Here is a 24,745-nt window from a genome sequence, read left to right as displayed (position 1 = left end):
AAGTATTGTTGAAAGTCAGGTCATCTATAAAATCTTGTAAAATCTTCTCCGAACACACGCATGCTATCCGTCCCTTAATCATCAACTCGTACACAAAGTAGCTTTAAGGCGCAAACAGTCGTCATTTCCACCGTTACACCTGGACACCATTCCTCACATTCGGCAAGTCTACAGTCACCCAACATGAATTATCGTGGCGTTGTATACGATGTTGGCCTTCACTTCACCGCAGACGGCCCGTCTGTGGAGCCGTTCGATCCCAAACTCGTGGCCCACGACCTGAAAGTCATCGCTAGCGACCTCCACGCCAACGCTGTCGGCATCGAAGGCGAATCCATCCAGCGGCTCGCGGACGCCGCACGTATCGCCCACTCACTGGGCCTCGCCGTCTTCTTCAATCCCTGGAAGATGCACGCAACGCACCAGCCGACGAGGTGCGAACGTACCTTGCCGAAGCAGCGCAAGCCGCCGAAGACCTTCGTGAAGAAGGATTGGACATCGTTTTTGTTTCGCAGTGCGAGTATACCATCTTCAACGAGGGTGTATTTCCTGGCAGGAACCTGTGTGTGTGTGTGTTATATTTAACGCCGTGGCGGCAAGGGCGCAGCCGCCCTTGCGGCCGACCTCCCGAAGGGTATATGGCGTGGAGAGCCGTCGCCCTATAACTATTGCTAGATACAGTTCAAATCGTCCTCCAAATCGTGCCTTATGGCTACTATGCGTTCTATCTGTCCCTGGTTCCCGCTGGTGCCCCAGTTCCATTCTTGAATTTTGCGGCTTAAGGCCGGATATGTCTGGAGAGGGCGGCCTGCCGAAACAGGCCCCTCGTACATGTTCTGATTTGTACAAGACCATTCCTGCCCCAGTACTTGGTTGACGACGTGTACTCGCCGCATATCCACTTTTTCTTGGTCGGAGGGTGTGGATATGAGAAAACCCTGGCGAGGGCCCGGAAAGGGTCCTAGGCCCCGCATTGGGCTCTGCCCTACCCTTCCCACAGGTAGTTAAAGCAGTTGCCGGCGGCTGGAATCGAACCAGCGACCTCTGGGCTCCAGAGGCCTTGCCAGGTGTATGCCACTACACCACGCCGGCTGGCAGGAACCTGATGGAGCGGGTCAAGTGGCTGAGCGAGCAAATGAAGGAAACATCCGATGGTCTCAGCATCTCCGATTCACTACGCGAGGCTTGTTCAAAGCTCAACGGCATTCTAAGGTCGTTTTTGGAAGTGATTCGCCCCGTATTTCACGGCCGAGTGACGTATTCAGCAGGAATCTGGGAAGTCGTGGACTGGACACCCTTTGATATTGTTGGCGTCGATCACTATCGTCAGGGTGAGAGCGAGAGCAACTATCTCAAGGGGTTGGAAAGGCATCGTTGCGAGAAGCCGCTTGCTGTCATGGAGTTCGGGTGCTGCGCGTATGAAGGCGCTGCACCACTCGGAGCCGGCGGCTTCATGCCTCTTCAAGGAACCAACCCAGACGATACCGGAAACTTTGCGGGGGGCATAGTACCGAAGTATTCAGAAACGGAGCAGGCTGATTACGTCGAGGCAGTCATCAGGCTGCTCGCCGGGGCGAAGGTGGACGCTATGTTCGTTTATGTCTTCTCGTTCCCTACGTATCGTGCCGGAGAGGGTACGCGGAACTTGGACATGATGTCGTTCTCGTTAGTCAAGACGTGGCCGGAAACGGACGAAAGGTCCAAAGAAATGCCACCGTGGGCACCGAAGGAGGCGTTTGGGAGAGTGGCTACTGCCTACAAGCAGCTTGGTAATTCCTAAATTGTGGAAAGAGTAGATCTAGTGAATCAACAAGAAATTTGATGTTTCCTCACCTCACACCACTAGACACAATGATCCCATATCAGCGAAATTTGACCTCGTGAATACAGTGCCGTACCAAAAGAAACGGTAATCGATTTTTCCCCCACCAAAAATACGCTATTTTCACCAACTTCAACAATAAACCATACACTCAAAAAAATTATAAAATTATGAAAACTTCTAAGCATATAATTAACTTTCGAAATAGTTATTTTTATTTTTCTAAATCTTTTAAAGAGGTCTTGGGCGTATTGTTACGCCCGCCGCAACTTGTCACTGTGGGCGCGTAGCTATATAATGCAGAACAAGGGAAAATAATGCAGAGTCATCATTATTGAAGCTTTTGCTTTGTGCCACAGTTGGTTGCCTTGTCCTGCTCGTAACAGAAAAGTAGTAAGAGATCGGAAATTTCGTTATAGTGGGTTATAGCGTAAGTTACTTATAGTGGATATAATTTCTAGAAAACAGACACTTACTTTCCAATACTTACGTATATACGTGTTACCATCTGCTTGAAAGACTCAACTGGTTGAAAGATAAAGCAAACGGGAGTGGCGAGTGAGATGCGCCGATTCCCCGGTGGCTTGTACGATGCTGAATAATTATGCTTCGGGCCCGACTGGTCTGTTTATGCAGCAGTTGGGGTACTTGGGGTACCCCAATTCTTTGGGGACGGCCCCGATTCCACTAGGGCTGGTGGGGTTAGAGATGCTGCCCGAAGCATCTTTGGAAACCCGCGGATGGGTGATTTCAATCAGCCTTCTTCTAAAAATGGGACACGTACCCTTTTTTTTTTTTTTCTCAGATGGAAGTTCCATGGGATCATTCACTCTCTTCAAAACTGTTGTTCGAGGATCGTCCAAAGGTTTGGACGAGGATTGAGTAAAGCTGGACAGCCTTCCTGTAAACAAGCCGTACGGAAGCAAAACCACTTACACACCCGGCCAGCCAGCCCCTTCGGAGATGTGGCAAAGCACGTGAACTCTGTGCTCGTCATGAAGTTGCAACAATCAGCGAAATGGGTGCGAGTTTCTACTGTTTTCCAAGCTTCATACTATCTACATGTTATGTTCTATGTGTGATTGATGTTGGTTGGTGGTCGCCGCAGCAAGCCATACTAAATGAGACAGTCGCTTTGGTCTCGGTACTTTGGCCCTGATTAAGTCCCTATCATTATGAGTGCACCGACTGCACCTCATTGCGTAGGTAATCATCGTGATGACAAATGGCCTGAAAATGCCCGGGCCTACTTCCATCTTTCCTTACCACACAACTCGACTGACCATTCGTGTGGTGCTGATTTCAGTCCTCCTTTCTCCAGAGTCACGTTTCGTAGGTGCAACATGGCCTCTGACAGTGTTCGTACCAACATGTCAAAAGCTTGCCATGTCTGCCATCGCACCTTTGCTCGAGGCGAGCATTTGAGAAGGCATCTGAGAACCCGTACGTGTCGCACACACAGCTTACTGTGTCATCACCAGGACGTCCACTGACCAGGCCGATCATTTCGCGCCTCAGACACGAAAGAAAAGCCATATGGATGTCATTGTGGACAAGCCTTTGCCAGGCGAGATCTGCTGACCCGCCACGAGCGCCTCTATCACGCTGCGGGTACGGCTAACACTCCACTGGCAAAGTCTCCAATGACTCCAGGCCTGGGCCAAAACTCGGCAGCCCCCAATCCCTGGCCAGTCTACCATGAAGTTACACAAGGCACTAGCCAAATGACATTGAACATGTCGGGGCAATTGGAGAACCAAGGTTCAGCTACTCCGCAAGAGTTGATGCAGCAGTTTTCTTACGGCAACTCCCATGATCTACTGGATCCGCCCAGTCCCATGGAAGCTATGCTTGACATCTCTGAGTTCTTCGACGCTGTTGGTCTTGACTTCCAACACGGGTTCGACCTTTTCCCCTCCACAAGATTCGCTACAGAGGAGCCTGAGGAATCCGCACCTATCCTCGGAACAGCTTCAAGCACGAGTCGATATTACCGACCAACTCCTGAAAGTCAAGACCAGGCGCTGGTCTTGAACGAGTCCCCTTCAATGCGAAACATTATTCCAATCCCAGATGCAGAGACTGGCGAAGGCAAGTTACGATTCTCTGCTTCATTATCCTTATCCCAAAACCTGTCCTGCTAGATGGCGTCACTGCATCCGTCTCCAGTCTTTTTCAGTTGATGGGACGAGTTGCACAGGGTCAGACTTTCTAATCGTCACAGCAACATTTTAGATGACTTCCATGAACTGAAGCCTTTGAGGCAACCGTGGAAAGTCAACGAATCTCAGCGGAGCCAATTCGTTCAACATCTCAAACCATACGCTACGGCGCTAGGATCGTTTAGGCTTCCTTCCAGATTGTCGTTATCAAGATACATCGCTGGCTATGTCGACGGATACAACGACCACCATCCTTTCATGCATATGCCAACATTCTGCATGAAGTACTATCGAGACTCTCCAGAGCTGGTGTTGGCACTCTTGGCTGTTGGTGCTCAACTTCGATATGAGACACGCAACGCTTCTGCACTGTACCGAGCTGGAAGAGCAATAATCTTGCATCGCCTGGAATCCGGGGAGTTGGCAAATCAGCCTGGAGGATTATGCGGAACATCCAGATCATCAAAGCCTGTCGCTTCGACATTGAACGAAGCCAATTCTCCTACTGCCGCCGCACGCCTGGACACTATGAAGGCAATCTTGTTATTGGCAACCTACTCTACCTGGCAAGAGGACCTCTGTCTCGTTCGAGAGTCTCTTGAATATCAAGGCCTCCTCGCGCGGTGTCTGCAAGAGAGTGGACTTGTAAACGACATCTCTCACAACGACGAGGACCTGGACTGGCATTCCTGGGCAAGAGCCGAGTCAGATCGCAGGGCAAAGCTCGCTGCCTTCTGCTTCTTGAACCTTCAAACACTGGTCTTCAACGTTCCGCCGGTCATCTTGGCGAACGAGATTGACCTATGGCTACCAGTAACTTGTGATGAATGGCAGGCGCCTAGCTTCGCCTTGTGGCTTGAGGCTCGCCGCAAGAGCCCATCGCTCGTTCGTTTCCAGGAGGCTTTCGTGAACTTGGTCCAACCTCGCACCGAAGAACGTCCGGTCCCTTCGCCCTTTGGAAACTTTGTGCTGATACACGCAATTTTGCAGCGCTTCATAGTCACAAAACAACTTTCTCTAGACCCTGCATCCCCGGGTTATGCTCCCGAAGATATCGCAAAATTCGAGTTGTCGCTGCACCGATGGCGCGACCAATGGTGCAAGGCTCCCGAGTCTGTTTTAGATGTTAGGCATACCAAGGGATCTCTATCTTGGACAGCAACGTCTATGCTCGGGCTTGCCCACGTGCGCCTACATTTTGCTTCCAGAAGACCGCAAGAGGTTTGTTCCGGTAACCCAAAGACTATTGCAGGAAATGCCTGGGATGCTCGGCCGCCAGAACGTGGGCCTCAGCTCGTCTACGCTCTACTTCATGCAGTCCACGCATTGAATATTCCTGTGCAACTCGGTATCGACTACTTGGCCAGTTGTCAGGCGTTCTTCTGGAGTCTCCAACACTGCTTCTGTTCCTTCGAGGCAGCAGTGTTTCTCAGTAAATGGCTGTATATGCTCGCTGAAACCCAGGATTCGGAATTAGACGGCAAGTTACATGAGTCAACGAGATTGCTCAGGTCGAGGCTAACTCAAATTCAAGCAAATGAACGCCAGATTATAAGGTGGATAGAATGCATCGTCAACGAAGCCTTGGCTTCAGTCGAGGCAATTGACGGATATGACCTAAGTATCATGGAAAACGACACCTCGCACTCTTTAGAGACTCTTGGTAGTTTGGTCATCAAGCTATTCGCCAAGATGTTTGAAAGATGCAACAGCGCCTGGCCAATTATGAGGACGATCGGTCAAAGTCTACACGAATATGCGAGTCTTCTCGATGAATAAGAGAAGTTTATAGGTCTCAACAGAAGTAGGGATCCATTAATTATCTCTGCAAATGATTGATTGATCGATAAGAAAATAATTTGAAGTCTATGTATTGCGTGTCTAGACACTTCAATTACGGGATGCCAGCCCAGGGCTTGGAAAAGCGAATGGTTATTTCTATCGATATATCATAGCCTCAATATACCATCATACAACCCATCATAGAATGATAATTACTGTTACTCCTGTTCACTGTGATGTAGAACCTCGAATCAAAGTCTATTGTGGTCTTGACGGGCGTCAAGCTCGACAGCATGACTTTGAGACCCGGGAAGCTCTGATTGGGGTGACGAATTTGCGGCCATCTCAACTCGACATGGACGAGCGTCCATTTCTCCAAGCTGAATAAGAGAATAGACGGCTTTGTCCTTTACACCCCTTTCCTCAGGAAGAGATAGGCCCATCACAGGCTTTGTTTCCGGACGTTTCCTGGAACGGCGGATGGCCCAATATACCATCAACACCAGAAGCGCAACCCCAGCAACCGCACCAACTACAGCGCCAGCAATTGCCCCTGCTGAGATTGCTTCTGATTTAGGCAAGAAGAAGCTCTTGGCTTCATCCGATGACCATGTCACAGAAGCAGTACCACTAGACTGGTAAGTAGTTGTCTTGAGTTTTGTTATGATTGAGGACTTACATCTCTCGATACCAACTTTCAATTTCTTGATGACTCTCATACTTCTCTGCGGTGGCGTTGTATTCGCTTTTCCAGATCCACTCTTTCATGTCAAATAAACCAAGCCCTTGGGGCCATGGGTCGGGCAGGGCCCACCCTGCCACGTTCTCCTGGGAGGTTTTGGTTGTGTTCCTTCCTCCGACAATAACCATCTGCCGCTTTCCTATCACTCCACAATGGTGCTCGGTTCTGGGAAATCTGCTATCATAGAGCACCTGTTTCCACACAAAGCCAGGTAGGCTCAGCACAAAAACATCGTCATACGGGGTGTCCTTGTACTCAGCCACTCCGCCAAATACAAATCTGCCTTTGTCAACACCTGTCTTTGCTCATGGAACAGACCCTTGTCACTTACATCTCGTAAGAGGATTTGCCCTCAACCCCCACCATGCAGAACCATTGGCGTCTGGTTGGTGCAGGCCCTGTAGCGTTCTGACTAAACCACTTTTTGGAGACTGGGTCCATGAACGTAATCTTTGAAAAGTCCATCCAACCGTACACGCTGTTTCTTCCGTCCTCGAAAGGCTCTAACGTTGACATGAAACCACCTAGAAGGAAAACTAAGCCACTGGTCCCGTAATTGGGGACATAGAGTGCTTTGGCACCTTTCATTGTTCCGAATGGGGGAAAAGCAGCCTTGAACTCTTCTGTTTCGTTAGACCATTGATTCGTTCTCCAGTCGTAATGGACCATGCCCGGTGTAGGTTGCACAGCAGTGTTTGTCTTGCCATCAGTCCTATTCAACCTCGTCCGCAAATCGGCTGAACCCCCGAACCAAAAGCCGCCTTCGGGGGTGCTGGCAAATGCTCCATCTTCACTCCGCTGTAGTTCCTTGAATTCTGTAGGATTAATTGGAGTTTCCTTCGACCATTGACCACCGCCAGCGCCATCAGTCTGAAACCTCCAAAACCCAGTGGATAGTGATTCATCCAACAGTCGTCCGGTGTTGGGTCCATGTCCTCCCCATATGTAGAGTGAGTTCGTATCTTCCCTTTTCCATAATGCTTGTCTATCCATACCATGTGGCTCCTTCGGTATTTCTCGGAGTGTGACGTTGGTGGTGGACCATGACTTGGATAGGTCGATAGAAAGGGTGGAGTTCACTTCAAACACTTTCTGTTAGACAACCATATTCAACGCACATCTTCTTAAAAAAAAGACGTTTATGCTTACTTGCTTGTGATCCACGGGTATTGTTGTTGAGGGTGTAGGGCTTTCCTTCTGCGTCGAGCTGGGAGACCTCACCGCCATCAATGTAAAGGAAATTTCCAAATACCGCCACTTAGTCCAAGTAATCGTTAGTTTCTTTCCCAGTTCTTCATTACAGACAATGGGTATTAAGGCTGTTTACTTGCCATTAGCCAAACCTCGCCGAAGGAAGAGGTCTGGGGCTGGGACATCAGAGATCTCCCAGGCTTTCACTGCCCAACGAAATGGGAACACCAACAACAGCAGGGAACAACTTATGAAATGACAAGAAATCATTGTATGTTTGAGCCTTACTTCAAACTATGGGCGCCAGATGTGACGTTATGAACTTCTCGAAAAGGTAAATCTGGTGTGACTGGATCAGCAAGGCAAGATGGAAGTAAGATGAGAGCTGTCCTGCGCCAGGAAAGAGAAAAGGGCATATTTCAACAAATTGGCATGATCCAATACATATGAGTCGGGCGTCGGGTGGCCCAAGACCTGAATGTACTTCGCTGCTAAACGCCACCACTGCGCTTGAGACAATCCACTTGGTGTTACCATTGAGTCTCGCTAGAACGCCAATAAGATGTTATCCTTAAATTGTTTCCAATTTGGCACCATAATTTGTACATCCAAAGCTGACAGCCTTTCTCAGCTCGGCCGAAGCACAACATCGCTCCACGCGTCCCAGCGGTCGGGGGCTATGCAGCCAAGGGCCCAAGGTTCAAACGCATTCCGAAAGTCTTCGGATCTTTGCCTGCTCTTGGCACTGCTGCCTTGAGCTTGTTATGTTTTACCATTAGTTAAACAATAAGCAGAGGGCTTTTTCTTTCATCGTCGGCCAGTCCTTGGGGAAAGTATAGCGAAAGTCGCCTCGTCAACAACGCTCATATGGCAAGTCTCACCGCCACCTTTTTGCTTACCCATGACATATGATATGTACTCTTCCCAAAGACCAAATAGTTACACTACCTACCTATTTTAGCCCACTAGAAGAATGTTAAGGACTCCTTCGACACTTACCTTAAGATGGGGCAAGCGAAGAAAGGAGCCTTTTTGACAAACCCACTTTCAGAGGAAAGAATGCGACACTGCAAGTTCCCATTGACAACATAAGACTCATCGCCATTCTCACTTCTTTCCAAGCGATACTACGGGAATTTCATATCGGCCATAGAAGTAGCGGCAGCTGTGAATGGTTAGGGCCACGTGTATGGACAAGTGGCAACCACCGCGCCTGTCCAGCTAGGCCATATGGCCAAAACTTTGGTGCTTTACATTTCAGCGAGCTTGTGATATGTCATCCATCTGGACAGTCTCAACAGAGTGACTACGACAAATAGATCAATCAATTCTCGCCGAAGTTGCTGTCGAGACCAAGAGCAAAGCCGATCGACTGATACTTAGTCCCTACTCACTTCAGCGTTGAGGTGAACTAGTCAAGATCGTCAGTTGACCATTGGGAGTTGGCCCCTAGTGGTCCTGTGCGCATTAATAATAGACTTTGCGCCAAACATGGCTCAGACGACGATCAAACCGCAACTGACCGATCTATCCGTTCGGATGACACATGTCATGATCCGAACTCGATGGAGTCTGGGGGAAGTTCAGCCGCAAAACTAGGAGTGATTAGATGACGACCGTGCTATTTCCATTGCCAAGTTTCAGGCATCCAGGGAATGACTTCAGATTTGCTGGTACTCGTCTCAAAGGCAAGTGTCACGATACCGGTGCCGGCGGGATGCCCAATTGACAGGGGACCAATGTCCACAACTACGAAACTCTGTCAGTCGAGGCATCCAACGATTCGAGTATTTAAAGACTCTTTGCGTCGAGACTAAATGGTTCTTGATTCTCCATCAATCTTTCTCTTATCAATCTACAGTGCATGCACATTCGCTTCAACGACCTGGAGTCGCATTTATTTTAAAATCTCTCTTTAATCATCAATCAAGCTTGCACTCGCAAAAATGGTCCGCATCACTCTCTTCGCTACTCTCGCTTGTAAGTATCAGTCGTTCGGGCTGTCGAATTTGAGGTCTTGTTGCTAACCTAGTCGGGACTTAGTTGCGATGACCGCACTCGCAATCACCCCCAATAACGCCGGTGCCAAGAACGTCGGCCAGGGCAACGGAGCTCAATTCATCACCGGAGGCTGTGTCGATGATGCCGATTGCTCCTCCGCATGCTGCGCGGATGCCAGCGGCGTCGGCGTGTGCTCGGCCGAGGCAGCTCAGTTCCAGAATGGCAAGAACGGCTGCAACTTCGTCGACCCCAACAAGGCAGCAACCATTGCTTCTGCCAAGGCTCAGGTTGCAAAGCAGGGCTTCTAATCTGGAATGCAGGGGCCTTGGCATCTAAGAAGGAGAATGCACTTGCAGGAACGCTCAGCCATACCTTGGTCCTTGACTCCTTACATGGTGACTTGGACTATAGCGTCAGCTGGAAGGATACCTGGGTACTGTACTCGATAGGATATAGCACTGCCAATCCTTTTCAAGGGTTGTGAAACCCGATAAACCCCTCCAAAGAGTCTGAAAAATTCCGTGCCACTGTGTGCTCATCGTGCTCATCTGCCCTCCTGTCTACTTGGACCAGTTGAGTTGTTTGCTCCAAGTTTCGTATTTCTCCAGTTCTTCGGACGACACATATAATGTGATTACAGGGACAACTTGTTGTCTTTCGAGCACGATGCTGAACACTTTAATCTGCTGATAGAGATCCCATCATAGCAGATGCATGTGTAAGCATGGGAACCATGGGAACCATGGGAAGCAACACGCTCCCAAGGCGTTGCTTTCTGTCATCTTTACGCGCAGCGGTGGTGAGCCTCGTCCAGTTATGGAACTTCCGAATTGAGCCGTTTAGGAAGCTGCGAGGGTTAAAGTCGTTAAGCGAAGGTTTGTGCCAAGGTCATGTTATGGCTCTCGGTTGGGCGTCTCGCCAGGCATTAGAACATCGCCCAGACATGCGTGGATGTGGAACCTCCTACATAGCAATGGGTCCTTTGCGCAACGGTAGACTGTGCTAACTTATATAGCAATGACGTGACGTGGATATTTCATGGTGAACATGAATGAATGAAGCCACGTCTATTGTGACCCCTCTTACTGCCGCTCGATGGTTGAACGCTCAACAGCCGAGTCTAAACTGGAAGGGGCAGCTGCGATGAGCTTAATGCCTTGGCGACCCAGATAAGCTTAAACGCAATAATCTTCCTGCCCCATGTATCCCTTCGCTCCGACGTAATGTCACCCTGCACAGAAGTTACCATATAATTATGTTTGAACCCGCTGATCACTGTAACCCGGGGGCCGATGCAGATGCCTTTTTCGGTAGCTAGTAGACCGGAGGCTTCTGCGGCCCAGCCCGGAAGCGCGGGTGATCCCCCGCAACTATAGGGTGTGCCTGTCGAGTTGGTTACTCTTGCTTCTCGTCTGATATCCCTGGGCGCAGTATGCATGTTCGTCAATTTCTTATACGAATTTTGGAAAGAGCGCGACGGAAGTTTCTTGGAAGGAACGACCGGTTCTCCTTCCGAAAAGGCATCTACCGTATAAATATTGACCACCCACTCCACCTCGCCTACAGCTTCCTCTTTTTTTTTTTTCTCTTCACCCACGAGCTTTTCCCTCAAGCCGTCTGTCAACTTCGCTTGTTCACTCCTCCATAGCCAAGTTCGTTACAGTTCGTTACCTTCCATCATCAACAGCTTCAAGGTAAACAAGGACCATCATGCGTTTCAGCACCACTCTCGCCGTCGTCGCGGCTTCCTGCGGCCTCGCCGCCGCGGCCCCCGCGACTGGCGATGTCCAGGTCAACCCCGGTCTGCGCCTTGTCAAGACATATGAGGAGGATCCGGGCACCTGGGTCACTGAAGATGAGAAGTACGAGAAGTACACCTCCAAGGGTATTGGCTTCATCGACATCACCGATGTCTCCGTAAGTCATACTAGCACAAGCTCCAAAAGTATTCTCGCAGATGTCATGGAATGAAAGCTAATCAAACATACAGGATGAGGAGGTCTTGAACGCCCTCTCGAACGGTGGCAACCATCTGGCTTCTCGTCAGACTGTTGTCTACCCAACCACTCTCAGCCACGTCACCGAGGCCAACTCTCTCATCACCGGAGTCAGCAACACCAACCCTCAGACTTGGCTTCGCACCTTGACCAAGTAAGTCTTCAAGCCCGTCCCTCTATGAGATGCTAACTGATTTCATCAGCTTCCAAAACCGTCACTACCGCTCTACTTACGGTACCGAGGCCTCCACCTGGCTCTACAACCAGGCTGTCAGCATCGCCTCCGGCTACTCTGCCATCACCGTCTCCCGCTTCACCCACTCCTTCAACCAGCCTTCCATCATTGTCAAGTACCCCGGTACTAGCTCCAACCTCAGTAAGTCAGCAATTGAGCGTCAAATCGTTGCTGAAGGACACCTCCTTCCCTAGGTTGAAATTCATACTAACAACTTATTCCCAGTCATCGCTGGTGCTCACTACGATTCTACCGCTGGATCCACCACTGCCCGCGCTCCTGGTGCTGATGACAATGGTACCGGCACTGTCAATCTGCTTGAGGCCCTCCGCGTTCTTGTCGCTGCTGGATTCCGCCCCCAGAACACCATCGAGTTCCACTTCTATGCTGGCGAAGAGGGTGGTCTCCTTGGCTCCCAGGCTGTCTTTGCCAACTACAAATCTGCGGGCAAGCGTGTCCTCGGTATGCTGAACCAGGACATGACTGGATACTCTCCCGGTGGCAAGGCCACTGTGTATACCGACTACGTTGACACTGCTTTCACTGCCTACGTCCGCCTCGTCACCACTCAGTACACCGGTGCTGCTCCCTCCAGCTCTTCCTGTGGCTATGGCTGCTCTGACCATGCCAGTGCCCGTTCCAACGGTTTCCGTGAGTTACACTTTCGCATTGCTAGAGTGAATTTGTACTAACATTTGTTCAACAGCTGCTGCCTTTGTCAATGAGGAGCCCTTCAGCACCTCCAACCCCAAAATTCACACTTCCAGCGACGTAAGTCAGACCATTAACACTGGATAAGACAATCATCTAATAGTTTTACAGACCTACGATAGCGTTCAGTGGAACGCTATTCTCCGTCACTCGAAGCTCACAGTGGGCTTCCTGGTCGAGGCGTCTTATCTGGCTTAGGATGTCAGAGCCATCTGGTGCATTACGCCCGACCGTCGTCGCCCTTGCCCCAAGGGACTGAGCCCGGGTGAGCATCTTTGAAAGAAGAGTTTGCTCCTCTTCAGACTCTTTCCAACTCCTTCAGAGTACATATTCGATCAGTGAACACTCAACACTGAACAGGGCGTGACTATGCTCATAGTATTAACAGAATCAATTCATCACACAAGCTGAAAGCCTTCCAAATCATCAATCGCAAGTGTCTGCTAAAGTCCCCTTTTTCTGCAATGTCGAGCCCAGTGACTTGTGTCCAATGAATAAACCCTTTGGAGACCCGTTTTCCTTAGCCTAAATAAGCAGGTCGTTGACAAAGCCCCCAAGATGTAAGTTTCGGGGTAGCTTAGAGCCGTGCCACATGCTGACATGCCATCATGCCCTTTTCTCTTCCCAGGTCCGATGCTGATTCCCTTCTCTCATCTTCTGCAAAATAAAGACAGCATCATGCGGTTTCTTCAACCTTTAGCTCTTCTGGCCATTGGTGCACTAGCCACTAGCCAAAGGGTCGATCTCAGCAATTGCCCTCTATTAGGACCAGCCTATCCTCGTCCAAACCTTCATAAGTCACAGGTGATCAAAGACATGCAGGAGTCATTCGCAAAACTCATCGAGGATGCGATTTCGACCGGCGAAACGGACTTGGGCAAGATAAACACCGCTACTGCCTCGTTTTCAATCGGTGTATTCTCTGCGGACTCGGATGAGTTCCTCTACGAGCATCATCATCGGGGGACCGAGCTCGAAGGGACGGTTACCGGCGGCTCATTGAATTTGGATACGCTGTATCGCATCGGTAGCGTCACCAAGCTACTGACTGTGTACACCATTCTCGTCAAGCTGGGTCCTGCGTACTGGAACGAGCCGATCACCAAGTTCATCCCGGAGCTCGCGAACGCGCCGGCAGGAAACCGGGCGCATAGGGTGCAATGGTCTGAGGTGACTCTGGGGGGATTGGCTAGCCACATGAGTGGTATTGCACGCAATAGTATGACCACCCATCTATACTTGTGGCCATCGTTAACTCATTGCCATCAGATCACTTCGTCGACCTATCTGGCATCGATGGTATCGAGGATATGGGACTCCCTCACCTGAACGATTCCGATATCATCAAGTGCGGTTTACCGGAGATGCGACCTTGTACAAGAGAAGGTGAGTGATCTTCAAGTTTCTCTTTGATACGGTACTGAACGGTACTGACTGAATTAACTATCTGCAGAAGTACTCAATTCCTTGCTGGAACAGTATCCCGCTACAGCAACCTGGCACACCCCAGTGTACAGCAATGAAGCCTTCCAGCTCATAGGGTGGATGTTTGAGAACATCACAGGCGGCCCCGTAGGAGATGCCTTCGAGGCCGGTATTGCAAAGCCCCTAGGCTTGTCTCGAACTTTTTGGGATCCGCCCAAAGACGACCCAAATGCCAATGTTGTTGATCTCGATTCGTCGACGACGAAGTCGTTGATAGGCTACCCATTTGGAGAGGGATTAGCCACGTACACCCCGTGAGTAAATTGACAAGTACCCTACGAATACCCTCTTCACCTCTCAATCGGGGCTGACTTATGCCTCAAGCACCGGCGGCGTCTACTCTTCTATGGGTGACCTCTCCACCATCGGCCGCTCCATCCTCGCCTCATCTCTCCTACCAAACTCAGTGACTCGTGAATGGCTCCGACCGGTGACGCATACCCAGCACACACACAGTGCCGTCGGAAGACCATGGGAAATCACCCGTATGGACGTCGCCGCCAGCCCCGGCTCCAAACGCACCCGTCTCGTGGACCTGTACACCAAGAACGGCGGCATCGGTGCCTACCTGACTTACCTCATCCTCTCGCCCGACCACAACATCGGCTTCACTCTCATGACGGCCTCGAAGACTGCCTACGGAGACGGCATTCCCGACTCTACTTTTGACGTCCTCAGCGAGTTGCTCCTGGAGAAGTGGATCCCCGCCGCCGAGGCCGCGGGCCGGGAGGCGGTGGGTGAGGACCTTGTTGGCACCTATGTAGCCGATGACGGATCGGACTCTCGGGCCGAGTTGTCGCTGGTTTCCGACAGACTCGGTCTGACGCTCCAAGAACTTGTGCTCAACGGCACGGACTTCTTTTCGAAGGTGGGCGGGAAACTTGGTTTCCAGGGTGCCAATCTACAATTCATAGGGCTCCAAGACGAAGGAGAGATGGCATTCCGAGCCGTCTTCTCGAGTCCTGATGCAGCGCCTTCGGGTCGGGAACCCATACTGGGGAAGAAGTGCGGGTCAACTTGGGGAGGCGCTGGGTCGCTTACGTACGGCAACATCGCCATAGATGAGGTTGTTTTCACTGTGGGTGAAGACGGGAAGTCAACCAGTGTAATCTTCCCCGCGCTGCGCGTGAAGTTCACCAAGAGATTGAGCAAGACATCGGCGGGAGTAACAGAGGGTGGAATCTTTGAAGAATTATGATTTAGTCAATATTCTTAGGGGTATTACTAAAGTCCAGACACCTGATGGTTCTATTTACATACAGCTCATATCACAGAGCTCTCAGCCACTCCCATTCATAGACCTCATCAAATCTCGTCAGCCTCTATTCAAGCTCTACTCCTCCACGCTTCCAACGCAACATCGCGCCAAATGACAAAACGGATCCCAAAGAAACAGCCACTCTATGCGCGGTACTGGTTCCAGAAGCTGTACATGCGAGTCTGCTGGTTGGGAGTGAACTCCTCGTAGCAAGAGTCGTAAGAGTAGTCCATGTAGTTGTGGATTGGGTCAAGACCAGCCTGGCTAGGGCAGGAGTCACGACCGGTAGGGCAGCCGGTGGAGAAGCTGGCCTGGGCGGGGGTGTCGGCGATAGAGTCGCCGGCGCCGGTGCAGCCGCCCTGGAAGGTGTGGTAGAGACCGAACCAGTGCCCGACCTCGTGGGTGACGGTCTTGCCGAGGTTGTAGTTCGTCTCGCTGCCGCCGGGGACGGTGGAGGAGAGAATGGTGCAACCGTCACGGATGTAGGCGGTTGAGCCAGCGGCGGCAGTGGTGGGAAAGTAGCAGTACCCGAAGTCGCCGCCGAGGGTGCGGACGAAGTAGAGGTTGAGGTCCTTGTAGGTTCCCTTGCGGAGGGCACGCTTCATGGCCATCTCGTCACCATCCTGGGCCCAGGCGGAGTTGATGGTGCGGGTGGTCTCAACCAGGGTGTAGCTGATGCCGTGGGGGGCAAAGTCACTGTTCATGACGGCCAGCTGGTCAGACAGCATCTTGTCCTATTCAGGCTATTAGAGATCGGCGGTACAAATTCACGGTATCCCGGTGTCACTTACAGTGATGTAGCCATTGGCCACGGTCTGGGAGGAGGCAACAACGTGGAAGTAGACGTTGACGTTGATGGTGGCCGCCGCCATCAGGCTCACGGTGCCATTGTTGGCAGCCTCCTCCTCGGCAAGCTTCTTGGAGATCTCAATGTGCTCAGGGGTAGGATCATGAGTACCGCAGCCGAGACGGGCGGGGGTGACAGCGGCGGAGGCGGCAGCGGCAAGAGCCGCAACGACAGAAAGCTTGAACTGCATGATGAAGAGCTAGACCGATTGGATCGAGGCTTGGACAAGGAGACCGGGACTTGATAGAGGTGAGAGGGACAGGGAGGAAGGGAGAGAAAGGACCTTGATGGTAGAGTAGCAACACATATATACTCGAGGGCTTCCCCTTGGGTGTATCTCGATGTTTCTGGTTCCTATGATACATAGTGATGGGTCAGGGAGTCAGTCGGGAGCTAAGATGTTTGCGACCTTCCGGATCAGTTCAAGGCCAACTTTGGCACTGTCAGTCAAGGTAAGCATGGAGAAGAACACAAGTTCTGAGATCGAGAAAACTGGATGCGCGGGAATGAAGGTCATGGGGTAAGCTAGAATGCCTTCCTCATTGAGGATGAACTGAGGGTTTCAATATGGGCAACGGGCCATCCACCAGGGCCGGGCACGGTGTGGGCATCGGATTTGAACCACCCGGGGAAGGACTTGTAGTTCTGATTCGTGGACTCTGAAATACGACGATCTTGGCATGCCAAAGTCCATATTGAGCTGAGCTGAGAAGTTGAGGCGATGCTTGATGCTTCCTCGTGCCCTGGTTGGGTAACATCAGCTGCAAGAGTTGCATGAGTCGGAAGAGACCGAGAAGCGCTGGGAAATGGATGGGCACCCGCACAAGTTACAACAACCACAACGCCGATAAGAGATCCGATGATCTCGTTACGTCGACAGTCGAGCGAGACCGGTCGGTCCTTGATACCCCTCGGAGATGATTCTGAGAGGACGAGTAAGCTTTGAAAGCCGGCGCTAGCGGGGTGCGGTGGTATCGCGACATTAAACGCTCCGTTTAACGTGCATGCCAAGCTCTCGCCAAGACGGCCAATCATCCAACCAGGGCAGTACCGTTCAACCTCCCTATTTGGGCTTAATCAAGTTATTGATCGCGTCTATTGTGTAGGAGTTGACTCAAGTTAAGACACTCTTGCTCAACAAAGTACTCTTTGGTGTTTGTCGTGGCGAGTGGCTAAGTGTCGACCAAGAGAAGTTGTCTTGGGCCTCCTTGGGCAAATGGGGCTCTTGGCTGGCATCCATCACGACGGCTTGCCTTGCATACAGCAACGCCCAAGATATGTGAAGTCAGAGCAACCTTCTGTTTTCGTCGAGGGACTTTTGAGAAGAAACGGGGCATCGGTGTAGGGTTGCACAGAGTCTTGGCTTTGCCAAGTCAATGCACTATTGACAAGCATGGCCAGGACGGGCAACTGAAATAGTAGAGAATTAATTGATCGGCAGCGCTTCGCCCACCAGTGGCACCAGCTCCGTGCCAGCAACCCAGCGCGATGGCCTCGCCGTCCCCGAGCTTTCGAGAGACAATGACGGAGGAGTCCGCCGCGTATGCCAGAGCTTCGAGTGTTCGATACGAGGGACCGATCACACGAGTTGTATAAGGTAGGTATCTTGAGTCGCTGAAAGCCGAGTGGCTATGTATCAGGTCGTTACTCATCGATTCGAAATCTTGGACGCCCATCTAGAGACTCAGTTGTGGCATAAAGTCCACTTGGACTACGAGCAAGCACCTTAGGCGCTACGCAGGTTCAAAAAGACATCGAGAGGTTGCTTCAAGCGCATTGCCCTTGAGCAGGTTTGACTTTGCGTATTCGTCTGCCACTCGCACAAGGTCGGGCGGAACTATAGAACCTCCCAGGCATCGCAAGGAGGTGGATGGCGGCAAACGTATCCCAAGCAGCGAAAATGTCTCGAGAATAGAGTGATTGGACAGTATAAGTTAGTATCATGGAAGTAGCCGCGATCGTGGAGAGGGAAGACTGGACGAAAAGCAGGAACAGCCCAGCCCGGGCCCGGGGCAGAAACCCCTCGGAGTAAGCTTAATTCTCGGCCCGGGTCTTCTCACCGAAGATACCTTAGGTACCTACGGCGGGGATACCGGTACTGCATCGAGGTGAGGACTCGGCAGAACAGGTGTGTCTCGGTGACGCCCAGCCACAGAGGGCACAGGCCACCCCCAGGGGACCCCTCAACCACGTGAGTGCGAGTTGTGGCGCCGGGAATTTCGCGTCGCTGCCTGTTGGAGAGGCGCGCCGCGCGACGGCACTTAAACCCCAACGCCAACGGCGGGCACCCTCCACTGGATTCCTCCCCTCCAATCCAGGAGACATTGGAACACAATACCACAGTGAACTATCTGCCGATCGAAAAGTCTCACCACCGCACATTTTGGGTCTGGGACTGACCCATTGGTCCGCTCCATATCATGCCCAACTTTACAGGTAATTCATCTTCTCCCTCCGGATCAACTACCATCAGACAGCTCTAACCCACTGTTCAGAGGCGGACACTATCCGCATTCTGGTTGCGACAGACAACCATGTCGGCTACGAGGAGCGTGACCCGATTCGCAAAGACGACAGCTGGAAAACGTTCGACGAGATTCTGAACCTCGCCAAGAGCCAAGATGTACGCAGATGCATCGTCTCAAGATGCTCCGCCGGCTGACATGGAGCATAGGTCGACATGGTGCTATTGGGCGGCGACCTCTTCCACGACAACAAGCCATCCCGAAAGTCCATGTACCAGGTCATGCGCAGTCTTCGAAAGAACTGTTTGGGCATGAAGCCCTGCGAGCTCGAGTTCCTAAGCGATGCGAACGAAGTCTTTGAGGGTGCATTCCCTCATGTCAACTACGAAGACCCTGATATCAACATCTCCATACCCGTTTTTTCGATTCACGGAAATCACGACGATCCCAGTGGCGAGGGCCACTTCTGTTCTCTGGACTTGCTCCAAGTTGCTGGGCTGGTCAACTACTTTGGACGCATAGCCGAGGCCGACAACATTGAGGCAAAGCCGGTACTTCTACAAAAGGGTCAAACAAAACTTGCGCTGTTTGGGCTGAGCAATGTTCGCGATGAGCGCATGTTCCGAACATTCAGGGATCACAAGGTCAAATGGTTCCGCCCGGGTGTCCAGCAGTCAGACTGGTTCAACTTGCTCACCGTGCATCAAAACCACCACGCACATACCGCAACATCATATCTCCCCGAGAATGTGCTGCCCGACTGGATGGATCTTGTTGTGTGGGGTCATGAGCACGAGTGTTTGATTGACCCTCAGCAGAATCCAGAAACCGGCTTCCACGTCATGCAGCCCGGCTCCTCGGTGGCGACATCTCTGGTTCCGGGCGAGGCGGTACCAAAGCATGTGGCGATTCTCAGCCTCACTGGCAGAGACTTCAAGGTTGAGAAGCTACCGTTGAAGACCGTACGCCCATTCATCACGAAGGAGATCCAATTGTCGACCGATGCGCGGTTTAAGGGCCTGCACACGAAGAAAGAAAACAGACAGGAGTTAACCAAGAGACTGATGGTGGTCGTTGACGAGATGATTCAGGAGGCGAATGAGGAGTGGTTCGCTGTCCAGGAGAACGACCAGGAGGAACCTCCACTGCCCTTGATCCGGCTCAAAGTAGAGTACACGGCGCCGGAGGGTGGTCAGTACGACTGCGAGAACCCCCAGCGGTTTTCGAATAGATTCATCGGCAAGGTGGCAAACACCAACGATGTCGTCTACTTCCACCGGAAGAAGGCCGGTGCCACCAGTAAGTGCTTCCATTTCCCACAATCTTACTCACTAGTACTCATACTTTGCAGGACGAAACGCCGACACAGACATTCCCGAGGCCCTCGAGGAAACATTAGGTCTGGACACTATCAAAGTGGAGGCCCTTGTACAGGAGTTCCTCGCAGCCCAGTCTCTGAAGATTCTGCCAACAGCACCCTTCGGCGATGCCGTCAACCAATTCGTCAACAAGGATGACAAGCACGCGATGGAGGAGTTTGTCAGTGAGTCGTTGGCTGGTCAGGTGAAGCAGATGCTCAACCTCGACTCCGATGAAGACGACCTCGACGTTGCGATGGAAGCGTATCGGGCCAAGCTCGAGGAGGCGTTCTCAAAGGGAGCCCTGAAGAAGACTACCAGGCGTACTGTGAAACCGAAACCAGATGAGTGGGACTCTGATCTCGATGGACACTGGGAGGATCAGCCTGGAGTGGTTGAGACCGAAACAGCCGCTCCGACTACAGCCAAATCACGAAGGACTGCTACACAGGATGACGAGGATGACCTCATGGACGAGGACGAGCCCCCGGCCCGTCAAGCACCTGCAAAGAAAGCGACGGCCACTCGAGCTACGAAGGCCGCCCCGGCAAAGAAAGCCCCGGCGAAGAAGGCTCCGGCCAAGAAACCGCCTGCGCGAGGCCGCAAGAAGCCCGTCTTTGAGGACGAGTCGGAGGAAGAGGACGTGGTGATGGACGATGACTTCGAAGAGCCGCCGCCACCGCCTACCCGAGGCAAGCGATCTCAGCCTGCACCCGCGGCCCCGAAGACCACCCGGCAGACTAAACTCAACTTCTCGCAGGCTACCGCCTCTCAAGCCGCTGTTGAGATCAGCGATGATGAGATTTCAGACGAGGATGCGTTCGAGCCGGCGCTGACCACGACCCGCAGCCGCCGGAGATAGCTGTTTGGATCAGGAAAGTGATAAGTCTGATGTGATGGAAAAGTCAACAAGATGATTGACGGTGTCTCTTGCATGGGTAGCCACTTGGAGTCAGGGAGCGGGATTTTGCTTTGACTTAGATCGATGAACCAAGATACCACGTTGCCAATGAGAAAAGTTTGCTTCTTGACTATGCGTTTGTCGTCGAATTTCTCCGTCTTTTGCCTTGCCTCTCGTTTTGTATGTCCACTATAACAACTTTTGTCATGTTCCAGCTTCGCCTATGCGCGGAAACATGTACCTTGGCTATGTCCTCTGTGGGCATGAGCAATCTTCAACCTAGGGTTGGACTTGACTTCCCTTGGAGCCATCATGGCTGCCGCCTTCTAATCTGAAGATTGATACTTATCTATCGCTTCCTCAGCTGAGACTTGACAGAATCTGCTATCATTCAGATCGTCGATGGGTGCTCGATTCAGATGCGAATGTAGCTGTTGAATAGCCTCCGTTTTTGAACTAATCGGTCCGGTATACGTTATGTCACGCCATTGAGCCGAAGTCCTCGTTTTTTCAATAGGAATAATAGAGTCCAGCTTCCCGCTCAGCCATGGACTAACGATCTCCATTCCAATGTGTGTTCTGTTCGACTCGCAGATAAAAGCCAGGTGCTCATCCATTGCTATTAGAGGCATTTTATAGCTATGTTGAACTCAACTCTGCAGGGAAATGTCTCTAGCCCCCTTGGCGCCACAGTTGGACTTCGTCCCATAGTTGTATATAAGAGCAGCCCTACAGGGGGGATCTATTAATCCGCATACGCCACAGAAGTCCCCAAACACCGGCTTTGCAAGTTCGAAGCGATGGGCGCGCTGTTTGTGCGCAAGATGTCTCGTATCGAACGTTCAGTATCTCTGTGGCAGTACTTTCTAACCGTCTGGCGATTCTGTAGTAGTGCTCTTCAGCCGTTTCGAACCCTCTGTCCCCCTTCGCTCCCTTCCCACGGCGTATCATTAGTGAATACCCAGCCAAAGACTTTGAGAAAGGGAACTTTGACACTATAGCGGCGTCAAGGGCTGCGAGGTGATTATAATTACAGGGAACCCAGTGTGGCAAAGAAAAATTATGGCCGCTCATCAACTATCGCCCCCGTGCACGATACATGTGGTGACATTTCTTCTCTACTAGAACCATAGCGCCCTGGTAAAAGAAGTAAGAGACCAAATTAAAGAAAGTCAGTCTTCTTTACGACAAGAATTCAAGGACTGTCCACCTGCTATCTGAACATTCTCGGACCTTATGTGATTGATGGAGTTCCAAGACCGTTTGCCAAAAACATTGGTCGCGACAAGGAGTCCATGGCTGATGGTATAGCTGGGGAGGTTAGTCTAGAACTAAACGGCAAATCTTTGACTGCTTCCTCTGCCCGAACGGTGAAAGCTGAGTTTGTATCCAAGTAGCTGCTCGAAACGCGCAAGGAACCTGGCGAAGACCTTGAGTTGGGCGAGAAATAATGAGAAGAGGATAGAATCCCCTAGGTCAGACTTGATCAACAATAGCGGCGACTTACCAAAAGATGAGGACTCGGTGTTCACGCTTGGCAAAGGTGCTGCCGGAAGGAGAAATCTGCGAGATAAAGCCATACGATATTACCAGTTTTGAAATCCAGCCAATGCTACTAGAAATCTAGCTCATATGGTCAAGCTCGTATCCTAGGTCGTCCACGAGACCTTGGCCGCAAGCAAAGAGTCAAGTAGCACGGCGCAAGAGTATTCACGGAGGGTCTCTCTACACATCCTCAACAGGATTCCACTCCTCACCTTGCAAGATCCTTGTCTAAAAGACATCTCATCCGCCGGAGGGCGAGTAGTATCCTACTTGACCCAAGAACCCAAGCCCGAGAAACACATAGGTCAACGTTAACGCAGCTATCCCGCGACACTATCCCAACAGTCCCAGTTACCACACCTCTCCTTCGGCATCATTCAACTCAACCATAAGTCCATCTCCGACGATCGCAAGGAAGGAAAGAATCGCTTGGCCTCAGGCTATGCTCCGTACACCAAGTCTACCTTACTTACATGCTCAGGTTCGCAACAGTTTTCATGTCTCCAAGTCTGCTATACATGAGGAGGCAAGAAGTCCACCGCTTCTCTCCTATTTTTCCCCTGAGACGTCGGGGGAAAAGGGGGTTCAACGGAAATGCTGACGAAGCCAACACCAGGACGGAGATTGTGACGTCCGGTGTATCCGGGGCCAAGCAAGTAGGAAACCATGCCGAACTCCATCTCAAGCTCAAAAGACACCGGCTTCCTTCCAATGCAAACATGTGCTCCTTTCTACACTTCACAAAGCCGAGCTAGCTGGCTTCGGACAACGTCATCGAAGGGCGGTCTTGATACCTACCGTATGGGGGGAATGCTATCGTCCCCAAGGTATCTTGAATATACGTCTTCTTGGTGACCGCGAGTAAAGAACCCCCTTTTCGGCGCTCAGCGATCCTTTTCCTGTCCTCGAGAATGCTTCACGCGAGTTGTCGAACACTTGGCAGAGCCAACATCAAGCTCTTGAATCGCCAAGATGAGCCTATCGATCCGACAGACGCAACGAGGTCTCCGCAGCAGTCAAGGTTTCGAGGCTGCAGGAAGCCTCATTTAGCATGACTCGATGGCACTCTCATCCCACAGACTATTCAATTTTACCTTGGATCTAAAGCCTTCTGGGCGATGTAATGATTGAATGTTTCCGCTCAGGGACCTTTGAACTATCAAGACCTCAAGCACCGAGCGCAGCATATAAGATGCCAAGAGGCAACTTTTCTCTTAAGAAACAACCCTCACGAGACTTTCCCAGCAAACACGAGAACCAGCCGAACGATTCGGCCTCTTCACAAAGACAAATCGCGCCTGCTGGATGGCTTCGACCTGGGGAACTCTCGCCGCACGTCTCGTATCATCTAACGCGCCCTTTCCATCCCCCCTGTCCTCCTCACTCAACGCGCAGACCCTCGTGGACTCGCGTTTTCCAACCGCGGCAGCAACGGTCTCATTTCGCGGGAACGAGCCGGGCTTCTCGAAGCGCTCATGCGTGCGAGTGGAGTCGAATGAAGGAGTATGTAAAGATTATTTTTTTGGGATGAATCCACTTGAAGCCTAAAGCCGTTGGATCCCATCAGGGTTGCTAGTCTTTCGCCTCTCGGGCATGAAGACTTTCTGTTGGTCTCGGTAAAAATTCTCGAAGGTCCCGACGATGCTCTTGATGGAGCCGAATCCCTGGCCGGGGCCAAGGGTGGACAGTGGATACGTCCAACGGTCCATGGTCCTCGAGTTCTATTCTCGAAGTAGGAATCACCAAGCATAGTAGCGGCAAACAGACGTGGCTTATAGCACCATATTGCGTTAGGGCCTCGCGGTTTTCTACAAGCTGTGAGTACGAATACTAGCACCGAGACCACTCATTATGTGGCCGGTTCGGTCATCCCGTCTGGAAGCATACGATCGGTACGAAATAGAAATATGCTCGCCAACGGTTGGATGGACATGAACGCACAGGTGAAGTTCACAGACCCAAGTCCCGCAAAATGTGCAGGGTGTTACTTTCCTCTCGCTCAGGGTTGCCACTGAACTTTGAAGGAAGCAGTCCATTACGGGAGTCGCCGTTGTTTGCCGTGAGGTTGGCGAGGAAGATGGGTCATCTAGGGATTGACCACAGTGGCACAGACTGCCATGTGACCGATCGACCTTTCGAGGAAATAAGGGACCACCTTCACGGGGTTGGGAAACTTGGGATCATCTTCCTGAACAGTAAGGAGATGATGGGGTTCACGTCGCTTGCAAGCGAAGTACCACTTC

At 51.5% G+C, this 24,745-nt stretch overlaps 8 protein-coding genes and 1 non-coding gene across 9 annotated transcripts; 6 read left to right on the top strand and 3 right to left on the bottom strand.

Annotated features, from left to right (window-relative positions):
* Positions 1–152: 152 nt before the first annotated feature.
* Positions 153–1,780, top strand: BDP81DRAFT_483563 (uncharacterized protein; the record flags this gene model as incomplete). The annotated part of the gene is made up of 3 exons (XM_060595066.1): positions 153–387; positions 435–562; positions 1,099–1,780. The coding sequence occupies exons 1-3, from the start codon at positions 184–186 to the stop codon at positions 1,778–1,780; spliced, it is 1,014 nt and encodes a 337-aa protein (XP_060441713.1). The 5' UTR covers positions 153–183.
* BDP81DRAFT_t264 lies at positions 1,015–1,092 on the bottom strand. The gene has a single exon. It is a non-coding gene; the product is annotated as a tRNA-Gln (tRNA).
* A 1,412-nt stretch (positions 1,781–3,192) lies between the features above and the next one.
* On the top strand, positions 3,193–5,763 carry BDP81DRAFT_380925 (uncharacterized protein; the record flags this gene model as incomplete). The annotated part of the gene is made up of 3 exons (XM_060586859.1): positions 3,193–3,265; positions 3,341–3,917; positions 4,047–5,763. The coding sequence occupies 3 exons, from the start codon at positions 3,193–3,195 to the stop codon at positions 5,761–5,763; spliced, it is 2,367 nt and encodes a 788-aa protein (XP_060441712.1).
* A 254-nt stretch (positions 5,764–6,017) lies between these two features.
* Positions 6,018–7,969, bottom strand: BDP81DRAFT_496323 (uncharacterized protein; the record flags this gene model as incomplete). Its single annotated transcript, XM_060595432.1, has 5 exons — positions 6,018–6,396; positions 6,446–6,787; positions 6,840–7,587; positions 7,658–7,765; positions 7,840–7,969. The coding sequence occupies 5 exons, from the start codon at positions 7,967–7,969 to the stop codon at positions 6,018–6,020; spliced, it is 1,707 nt and encodes a 568-aa protein (XP_060441711.1).
* Positions 7,970–9,645: 1,676 nt separating this feature from the next.
* On the top strand, positions 9,646–10,008 carry BDP81DRAFT_397494 (biotrophy-associated secreted protein 2; the record flags this gene model as incomplete). The annotated part of the gene is made up of 2 exons (XM_060588332.1): positions 9,646–9,679; positions 9,743–10,008. 2 exons carry the CDS (start codon positions 9,646–9,648, stop codon positions 10,006–10,008), a joined length of 300 nt encoding a protein of 99 aa, XP_060441710.1.
* Positions 10,009–11,217: 1,209 nt separating this feature from the next.
* BDP81DRAFT_496321 (leucyl aminopeptidase) lies at positions 11,218–12,841 on the top strand (the record flags this gene model as incomplete). Its single annotated transcript, XM_060595431.1, has 6 exons — positions 11,218–11,617; positions 11,691–11,851; positions 11,901–12,073; positions 12,158–12,583; positions 12,639–12,703; positions 12,755–12,841. Exons 1-6 carry the CDS (start codon positions 11,411–11,413, stop codon positions 12,839–12,841), a joined length of 1,119 nt encoding a protein of 372 aa, XP_060441709.1. The 5' UTR covers positions 11,218–11,410.
* Positions 12,842–13,321: 480 nt separating this feature from the next.
* On the top strand, positions 13,322–15,326 carry BDP81DRAFT_397492 (beta-lactamase/transpeptidase-like protein; the record flags this gene model as incomplete). The annotated part of the gene is made up of 4 exons (XM_060588331.1): positions 13,322–13,862; positions 13,913–14,029; positions 14,097–14,382; positions 14,453–15,326. 4 exons carry the CDS (start codon positions 13,322–13,324, stop codon positions 15,324–15,326), a joined length of 1,818 nt encoding a protein of 605 aa, XP_060441708.1.
* A 203-nt stretch (positions 15,327–15,529) lies between these two features.
* Positions 15,530–16,423, bottom strand: BDP81DRAFT_327344 (extracellular metalloprotease; the record flags this gene model as incomplete). Its single annotated transcript, XM_060585130.1, has 2 exons — positions 15,530–16,120; positions 16,178–16,423. The coding sequence occupies 2 exons, from the start codon at positions 16,421–16,423 to the stop codon at positions 15,530–15,532; spliced, it is 837 nt and encodes a 278-aa protein (XP_060441707.1).
* Positions 16,424–18,513: 2,090 nt separating this feature from the next.
* BDP81DRAFT_435278 (DNA repair protein) lies at positions 18,514–21,087 on the top strand. Its single transcript, XM_060591038.1, has 4 exons — positions 18,514–18,669; positions 18,729–18,856; positions 18,908–19,997; positions 20,050–21,087. The coding sequence occupies exons 1-4, from the start codon at positions 18,654–18,656 to the stop codon at positions 20,916–20,918; spliced, it is 2,103 nt and encodes a 700-aa protein (XP_060441706.1). The 5' UTR covers positions 18,514–18,653; the 3' UTR covers positions 20,919–21,087.
* Positions 21,088–24,745: the final 3,658 nt, after the last annotated feature.

The sequence above is a fragment of the Colletotrichum phormii genome (assembly GCF_030913505.1).
Source record: "Colletotrichum phormii strain CBS 102054 chromosome Unknown BDP81scaffold_19, whole genome shotgun sequence".
NCBI classification, from domain to species: Eukaryota; Fungi; Ascomycota; class Sordariomycetes; order Glomerellales; family Glomerellaceae; genus Colletotrichum; species Colletotrichum phormii.
The sequence above is the reverse complement of the archived record's forward strand: the minus strand, read 5'-3'. Positions and strand labels throughout refer to the sequence as shown.